The 9,766-nt window shown below is 34.1% G+C and overlaps 1 protein-coding gene across 1 annotated transcript; it reads left to right on the forward strand.

The window, feature by feature from the left end:
• Positions 1-3,066: 3,066 nt before the first annotated feature.
• On the forward strand, positions 3,067-6,450 carry HELRODRAFT_65617 (hypothetical protein; the record flags this gene model as incomplete). The annotated part of the gene is made up of 8 exons (XM_009021130.1): positions 3,067-3,189; positions 3,462-3,560; positions 3,775-3,857; positions 4,516-4,642; positions 4,780-4,875; positions 5,627-5,749; positions 5,987-6,151; positions 6,322-6,450. The coding sequence occupies 8 exons, from the start codon at positions 3,067-3,069 to the stop codon at positions 6,448-6,450; spliced, it is 945 nt and encodes a 314-aa protein (XP_009019378.1).
• Positions 6,451-9,766: the final 3,316 nt, after the last annotated feature.

The following is a 9,766-nucleotide window of genomic DNA, read 5'->3' on the forward strand; positions in this document are numbered from 1 at the left end:
CCATTGTTACACGCTGTCTGTACACTTCTAAAAATTAACGTGTCTGCCCAAGTTAAATTAATGTATTTGTGCATAAATAATAAGAACCAATCACTGATAAACAGTCAGCTGTTCAATTTAACCTGGAGTATATATAACCAGGTGCTTCAGTAGCACGTTAACTGTTGGTTAGTCGACGACGAACTCCTTGTGTCATGAGATTTTAAAGGCTTTTTAACAAAGAGGCAACGTTCCGTTGTTCTCGATATTCATTTTTTTAAATTTATTTTATAAATTTGCTGTTTTAATTAGAGAAGAAATATTTAAGTTTAATTTAAACTTGCTACAAATAACTTTTTCAAGTTATTTTAATAATTTTGAGTAGTAGTTGAAATTTTTTTAACTAACTTATTCCAAAATAATGTCGATATTTTAAGTTGATATTATTTGAAAAAAGACAATGAGGGGTTCTTAAATTAACTGGAAGTGAGAAAATTTGAGCGGGTGCTCTGCGGTTGAAGGGGTGGACGAGAAGTTAGGCTGGCTGGCTGTTGGTTGGCAGTCTGGGTTTAGGTTGCAATCGTCAATCTTGCTTGTTTGAGAAGAGTCTGCAGTGTTTTCTGTGCAAAAAAAGAAAAAAAATGAGGATAACAAGTGAGTGCACACTTTCTTTTTTTACGTTTTCAATTTTTTTAATTTTCTGTTTACTCATTTTTGTCTTAAATTTTTTTCTGTTGTGAGTAATTTTCAACGTTGTGAGAATACATTAATGTGATTAATGTGATTTCGACTGATGATTATGGAGGCCCACAGGGTGTGCTGATCTGTTGATGATGCAGTAGTGTAGCATCGCATGTTCACCTAATAATTTAACCATTGCATGCATGTCCACCCAATAATGTAAACAAAACAAACACGTTCATATATTAATTATAACTCTACCACTGGCAGATATTTTCCGTACGAGGTCACGTGCTCAAGCGCCAATTACATTGAATGCGCCATGTTTTCCGCCCCCGCCTCCCTTTCCACCATCATTATCTCCCTCCTCTTCAACACTATCGTCTTTACCACCATCATTACCATGCTCGCCATCGTCATCACCACCACTACCAGGCTCTCCTTCGCCGTCATCATTTCAATTATCGCCACCCATGTCACTAATTACATCTTACCATCAATCGTTATCGCCAACACTACCGCCACTACCCTCATCCACTTCACCACCACCACAATCATCATCCTTCTCACCACCACCCCTCCAAACGTCTTCTTCCACCCCACCACTCCAATCGTCATCAGCCGCCAAATTATCAACAAAGGCATCGACAAAATCGTCGACAAAAACTTCAACAACAATAACCACCAATACCCTGCCTGCCACCTCCCCAGCTCACATGGTGGGCCAACAACAGCAACAGGTAAATGGCGCTCCAGCAACGATGAACGGAAGTCACGTGGGTGTAAACGTCATCGCTTCATTCTTTCATAGTCACGTGGGCAAGAAAAAAATGAAACGACACGACGGATGCATGAGAGAAGGATGTCAGTTCATTCTTTCGTTTGTTTATTTATTCATTCATTTATTTATCCAGATATTCATTTATTCAATTCGTTCGTTCATTAATTTATTTTTCATTTTTGTAAGATTATTATTGTTTGACATTCGTGTTCAAATGCCACGTTGAAAGTTAAATGATGAAATAGTAAATGAAAAGTTATTTGTGGACACGCGGGAGCATAAAATTGATGAGCATGAGTGGAATGCGATGAAAGATTATAGACTGACAACAATCGAACAGCCGACAGATTAGTCTCGCTTGCAAATGCAACGAACTTGTTTGCATGAAAAACCATCAAAGTTATATAAAGCATGGCGAACCGAATGCTTCTATGATACTGATTATAATGAAAACTCTTCAAAATTTGAAGCTAGCAGTAATTATTTTTAAGTTTGTAAGATTTCAGTTTTTTACAATTTCAAATTAAAAGAAAACCTCAAAAGTGGCGTTGATTCTTGGTCAAATCGTTGCAATGATTGCAACTGGACTGGCCAACATTTCCTACTCTTCCTTCCCAGCAAAATGAAATCTCTAAACATAGACATGTTTCGTACTGGTAATGAAATTAAAATTAATAAAATCCATTAAGATAGGAATGAACAAATATTGACTATTCGCTGATGCGGACAAAAAATATTGCCCGCCGGATGCTAATAAACAGAAACACAAAGGGGGGAACACGTGAACCAACGAACAAACGTCAAACTTGAGTGTAACAATCCTAACGTATTACACAAATGGTAACAATTTCAATCATTTACTCAACTGTAACGATGTGCATTGAAAATGAATCAGTTTCCATAGAATGAATTTATTAAAAGTATGTGAACTGACAAATGGCACGCACAAATCAAGAAAATAATCTGAGTGGATGAAGCAGGCCTCAAGAAAGACATACATTACCTTACCAGCATTGTTAAATAAATAACAACTACAACGTATTGAATAAACTATCGCAACAAATATAAAGTATTGCAACAAATCTCATCAATTATGATAAATATAAGCCACAGCAATAAATATAAAAATAATTTTAAAAAAACCTGTGCAGATGACTCGGCCATAGCCAAGCTGAAAGTCACGTACTGGGACAACTATCGTCTGGATGTGGCGGTTTGTATCTTAACGACCAATTATTATTATCGTTATTATTATTTTAATATTATTATAATTATTATCAATTGTACCGCCTGTGGTTATGTGTGTTATAATATCGGGCTGTTTGTTCGTGCTGCTGCGGAAGCGACCTGAGGATTGCTTTCGCGTACTCTTGTCAGCGTTTTCTCATATTTTGTGATGTTGTGTGTTGAGTAGGCCCTGGTGGAACAACGGGCTCATTTGACGTTTCAGTGTCTTTTGTTAATTATTTTTTCGATTGTTTCATTGTAGTTTGGCTCAGTTATCAGCATTTTCAATGCATTGACAATATTTCATTCACATTTGAACACAAGTAGCAAAAACGTTAAGTGAGCAAACTTCATAAAAGTGAGACTTGTTTGTAAATAAAAACCAGGCTGACACGGGGATGTCCCTAAGTGACTTTGAAGGCCTGAAGACCATCGGCACTGGATCGTTCGGCACGGTGAAAGTAGGCAAGTTGAAGAGCACCGGGGAGGTCTTCGCCATCAAAATTCTTGGCAAACATCGAGTCAGTGGACAGTGTTAATCTTTTATTTCTGTTTTGTCAAACTGTAACCTATAATTTAATGCAAAAATGAATAAGTTGAATTGTTGCCAACACTCTGAGGATGAGATCTGTTTGATAATGATCGTTAAAAATTATGTAAGCTGGAATGAAAAATTTTTATCAAACTTTAATATTCTAAACAAACAAAAATGTTTAATTATACTAAAAAATGTAACCAGAATTATTTTTGTTTAACTTTAAAAGTAACGCTAAAATGACGTTAAAATGATCAGATCATGAGGGCAAACCAGGTGCAGCACACCATCAGTGAGAAGAGGATTCTGAGGTCCATGGACTTCCCATTCATTGTCAAGGCCTTCCACCACTTTTCAGTCAGTTTCTTTCTCTTTACCGTTTACATTCGCATATATTGTACATAAAAGTAATTTCGCAAAGTGTTAAACAATGTGAAAATATTATTTGAAATATTTAAACTTGCGGACGAGAATAAAAAATAATTCAAATAACGGCTGCATTTTTAGATGTTAATCAATTTAAAGTAATTTTGAGAATTGATGCCAAAATGAAACTGACTTGACATTACAGGACAACGCCAACCTCTACATGGTTATGGAGTACTGCCCTGGTGGAGAGCTCTTTAAGCTGATCCAGAGATACAACTTCTTCTCGTTAGTTTGTTTTTATTGTTTGTTTAAACGTGTTTGAAGTACAAAAGTAGCATAGGTTTATTTTATTAGTGTCGGCGAAATGTTATATTTGAGGTTACGTGCATGGGATATTTTTGCATCAGAGCATAATAACGTACGAACAAAATAACGATTCTTGTATGTAATTATTTAATGCGAAATGTCATCAACAATAAAAATTATCGGATGACTAAATCAATTTTATCTGCAAGCAGTCACGAAGGCAGTCGGCATAGATCTTGCTTAGCTTCTTGTAGCTTATTTAATACAAACATCTTTCCATTAAATCATGTTCATCGCTGCATGCGCGTGAACGAGAGGCGTGTGTATTAATAAAAGGAGAAGCCTGCCTATTAACTTGTTTCACGCTCTCACACCAGGCCATAAAACATCGGCACTCCGGCTTACTTAGTTTCATCATTTGTTACGAGTGTAATCAATTTGTTCGGCTGTGACTTGCACGTTGTAATATTTTATTTAGATAGATATTTAATTTTACTTGCAATAAATGTTGAAATTTGCAATAGCTTCCGCTATTTTTTTCAACTTTTGTTCATCGAATTTATATCAGCGCAATAAAATTATCGCCATAAAACCATTGGGAACGATTGAAGACGTTGTTGTTTTTCTTGACCATCAGGGAGACGATGGCCAAGTTCTACGGGGCCCAGGTGGTCATGGCTTTTGAGTTCCTACACGAAGTGGGCGTAATATACAGAGATCTCAAACCGGAAAACATTCTCATCGACGCTCAGGGATATATAAAGGTAGATGGGTGGATGGATGCATGGATGATGCATGGACGGACGGATGGGTGCATGGATTGGTGAATGATTGATTGAGTAGAAATTTAATCAGTATTTTATTTATAAATTAAAATAAAACAGTGATGTTTTACTTACAGTTGGTGGACTTTGGACTGGCGAAAGAGACGAGAGCCTCGACACACACCATGTGCGGCACGCCTGACTACCTGGCGCCTGAAATGCTGCAAGGAAAGGTTGCGCCCTCTTTTCATTTCACTAAATAATTTTAATTAGAAAATTGAAGTAGCGCAATTCTCAACCAATCAATGGATTGAACACAGGAACACAAAAATGTTTTGTTGTGTTTGTTACTCGTTTGCAATATACTAAAACGCACGTGTAAATAAGATAGATTGATGTGGAATTTGCCAGAAGCGTGGGCAGGGGCTTTAGAATTAGGTTAAATTGGACAGAATCTCTATATAAATTTGTGAAAAATTTATATTGAAAATTATTTCAGAGACACATTTTTTTAACGTAAGCCCCTCCAACTTATTTTTGGCGAAGCAAGAAAAATTCTGATAAAAAATATTCAACTTATTAGACCAAACCCAAAAAGTGTCCACCCTCATTTCTTTCTTAACGATGCTCGTTTCTTGTCAACGCTTGTCACTTGGATGTTATGAGAATTCTCGATTATTTTTCTGTCTCATGCATTCCTAAATTTTTTGTATTCGCGAAAAAAATTTACTCCAATGAACCTGTCTATCACATGGATAATGTGGCATAATCACAACGCATATGCATCATATTAGCTCATTCACCTTGCTACTCGTATTTAACTTTTAACATTACATTTTTTAATGTTTTTTATTCACCTTTTTTTTGTTCAAACAGCAATAAACAAACATAAACAAACAAATGAACAAACAAACACAAACAAACAAATAAACAAACAAACAAATGAACAGACAAACAAACAAATAAACACACAAATGAACGTAGAGTTACGACAAGTCGGTGGATTGGTGGGCTTTGGGCGTCCTGTTGTTCGAGATGGTAGCAGGTTACATACCTTACTATGCGGAAACCAACACGGAGAGCTATGCAAAAATATTAACAAAGAAGGTTCTTACCTCCCGTTTCTATGTTGTATGTGTGGTGTGCGTACATGCTCCGAAAGTATGTGTTTGTGTACGTGTATGTTCATATGTGTAGTGTTCGTTCGTTGTGTTGTGTTATTGTATGCTGTAACATTTGTTTTGAAGAAATTCGTTAATTTTCAATCAAACTCTAATTAATATATCTTTAATAATGTTCTGTTTACTGAATAATTGAAACTATTGCTGAAAATTCTGTCGCCAGGTGTTTATTCCAGTTAAATTCAGCAAGGAGTTGGGAGATTTGGTGCGCCATCTACTGAAAAAGGATCCCAAATGTCGGCTGGGCTGCACTATCAATGGCGCAAAAACTGTGAAGATGCACTCGTGGTTTGACGACGTCAGCTGGTTGAAGATCCTGGAAAAGAAGGTGCAGTTTCGTGCCATTATGATAAAATTTCGTTAAAACTGTTGATATAATTCTAAGTTTAACAATCACCTGTCTACTTGACATTGTTTATGGGAATGGAGCAGTTATTTTTCTAGTATGTAGATAAGTAGGAGGTAGGACGTGACTGGATGAAATATTTTCCTCTCCAGGTGATTCCACCGTACGTGCCAGTTCTGAAGAGTGACATGGACACCAGCAACTTCGATCCATACGAAGACGTTGAAATTGACTCCGCCCCCTTCTGCGTCTACTACAACAATTTTGCTGCTTTTTATTAATTCGTGTCATTATTAATATTTATTACCATAATCATTATCATTATTATTAGTAGTAGTATTATTATTACAATTTTTATTGCCATCATTTAGTCGAAATGTCTTGTATTTCTATTGTTATTTATATATTTTTATTTCATTAGATAATTTTAAAAAATTACCAAATTATTTCAACGTGCTGTAATCTTAATGCATTTGATTTTTTACACGAAACATTTTGTTACAAATATCACTAACTCTGTTATGGGATATTTTTTTTAATGAGTGGAAGAAAGCTGATTGATTCACGCCACGACCGACCAAATATGTTTGTTGCACTGTTTGAGAAGGTTTAGCGTTTGGTTGGAAGTTGTCCAATGATAAACTGATAGTATTTATATAAATATTACATTTAATTATTTAATTTAATTACATTTAATTATTATTACAATTATTAATTTGACTTGAAATCGTCTAAGGCAAACAATTACTAATACTGCAAATATTATTACATTAACCTCCTTTGACGAACTAATCTGTAATTGTTTCATGTTCAATTCTTCAACAAATAAATAAATATAAACAAAGAAATAAACGTGAACATGTTCTATTTTACTTCTATACTGTATACAATGTATGTATATAAATATAGATTGAAGTTCTCTATTTTAACAATACTCAATTTTATTTTTAAAAAAATAACCTAGACGACTCGGCGTCTACTTTATAACGCCGTAGAATAAAATTTTATATTTTATTTGATGAGTTTTTTATTAATTTGGAAAATTAATAAAAATAAATTCGTATAACATTTTATGCATTTTTATACGCCTGTTAGACTTCTGCTTTTCAGAACAAATGAAGAAGTCCCGAACTCATAAACGGCGTCTATGAATCTTTTTGATCGAACGATGTAAGCCTACGTGAATGTTTTAAATGTAAAAGAAAATTTAAAATTTTTTTCTAATTTTCGAATGTACTTAATATCATCAGAAACGGGAAAAAAATAAATCAAAAATCTTTCAAATCGTTAAGTCGTTCTTGCAAACCTTTTCCGGCAAACCGTGTCTATTTTAGCACAGAGAATCAGTGCAAAAACAAAGTTCTATTAATACATTTATATTTGTAAAATGAAATGAATTAAACAAAAGTAAATATGATATTTGATATTTCCTAATAGTTTTTTAGACACAAATATATTTATTAATGTAATTTTTAATAAAATTGATACAAGACAAAACATCAAATGTAATGTAAACAAAACACTTCAGTCTTGGTTGCATTTGCATTTCCCATCAATTTAAAACTTATTTTGTATTCCTTTATTTGTTTGTTTATTTTAGTAATATTAAAATTTAACAACATCTCATACGTGGTTGCGTAGTTTAGTTAAAGTTACGACTTAAGACTAGTTTAATAATAACTTCTAGATTGCTCAATCATTGCATCATTAGCCTACCTACGTTGGCTTGCTTACAATGTTCCTGCGTCGCATCTAAATGTTTAAATTGGTTTGTCTATTAGTTTGTTCGTTCGTTCGTTCGTTCGTTTGTTCGTTCGTCTGTTTGTTTTTTCGTTTATTTTAATTTGTTGAAATGCGAACTTTTGTATCTTGGAAGAAACGCTGATATCCAGCCGTTTGCAGTCTGACAAACATTGTCGAACTTATTCCTAATTTAGTACCGCTGAATGGAACTTTCACAAATAGGATGCCAAAGTTACACCTTAAAGAACTTGTAGACAACTAAAGTTTAAACTGCTAACCAGCATTACTTACTATTTACTACCAATTACAAATGACAAAACATGCGTGCGAGTTTTATTTGAGGTTGGCATTTTTACTTCAGGCAGCCCTAGCTCAATGAGCCTACTGTAATTTCTATATGACTGGCGATCATCCTTTGTTGTTTCATTGTCAGAAATGTATTTAAAGTTGCACGTAGCTCTCGATGGCAGATATGAAGTTATGTTTTTAACAATTATTCCTACATGTACTGCTTGTTAAAAATCATGGAAGTAAAAAAACAACCTTATTAAATAAATTTTTAAAAACTTTTCTTAAAGCGTTTTTAATTATTTAATAAAATACTGAATTAAATTTTATTGAAAAATTGTGATCAATTAAAAGTATTGAGACATCCGTGACCAATGAACATGTGATGCATTACACACTGCATGTACCATACAAACATCTCGATCGTTTCAATGACTTGAAATTAAAACATAATTAAGATAGTCCCGTCGATCAGATGGTCCCAGCGATACAAACATAATTTTCTTCGCTTTACATCATTTCGCACATTTACAACACATGTTTGTATGTTGACGTACATGTGTGTGTGCACATGCTGAGGTACACAACACAAACATATAAACAAAAGGACATACAATGTGTAAATATGCGTGTTTGTATATGATTATTAACTGTCCGGACAACTAACCTGCATGATATCCGGTTGGAGCTGAATATTACCGGATAGTGAAAAAGATCGGATATCCGTCCGGATCTGGAGCTAAAAACGAGTGCATCCACATTTTTTGCATCGAAACTTACCAAAATAGGTAGAGCGTCGTCATGTGACCAGAATAGAAAATCTTATGATTTTTAAAATTAAAACGGACATCATAAACGTAGATGTTGAACTGAAGTTGAACTTTGAGCCAAATATAATTCTGATCTGCATTAATTACCGTAATTTTATTTTTATTTCATTTGAACTACAATTGAATTTTTAAGAATAATCTCAATTAAAACTACTTTATTTTAGAGTCTTGGACGCCGTGCAAAACGATTTGACATGCATGTGCCCACAACTACTAATTATATTTACTTTGGTTTAATTATTGCGAATGTTGGCTAATTATAAATCAATCATAACAACATATTAATTATTAATTAAATGAAGATTTTGTATCAAAATTACTTCACAAAGTTTAAATTTTACAACAAATATTCTTTAACTAAAATGAAAATAGCACTACCAAATCGTAAAACACCAAATCAATTCAGTATTTTAAAAAATATTAAAAAACAATCAAAAAAGAATAAAACACAAACGATTGGGTATAGGTTTGTTTATCATTAGACACGAGTTAAAAGATGAGAAATTATTAGACTACAAGGTTTTACTGCTTGAAGTATTTCTTGAAGCATGATTGGTTGCGTGAAAGGAGCACGGGACTCGAGGCCTACAGCGAGGCCCAAGGAACTGAAGAGCGGCATTATATCGATAGTTTAGGAGCGGCAGATTTTCAAACCTCTGGTGATTGGCGGAGTTCGCAAACAAAAAATTTTCTTATGAAAGTTCGCGTACATACTCAAATCATAACAACAATAACA

The sequence above is a fragment of the Helobdella robusta genome, assembly GCF_000326865.2.
Source record: "Helobdella robusta unplaced genomic scaffold HELROscaffold_3, whole genome shotgun sequence".
Taxonomy (NCBI): Eukaryota; Metazoa; Annelida; class Clitellata; order Rhynchobdellida; family Glossiphoniidae; genus Helobdella; species Helobdella robusta.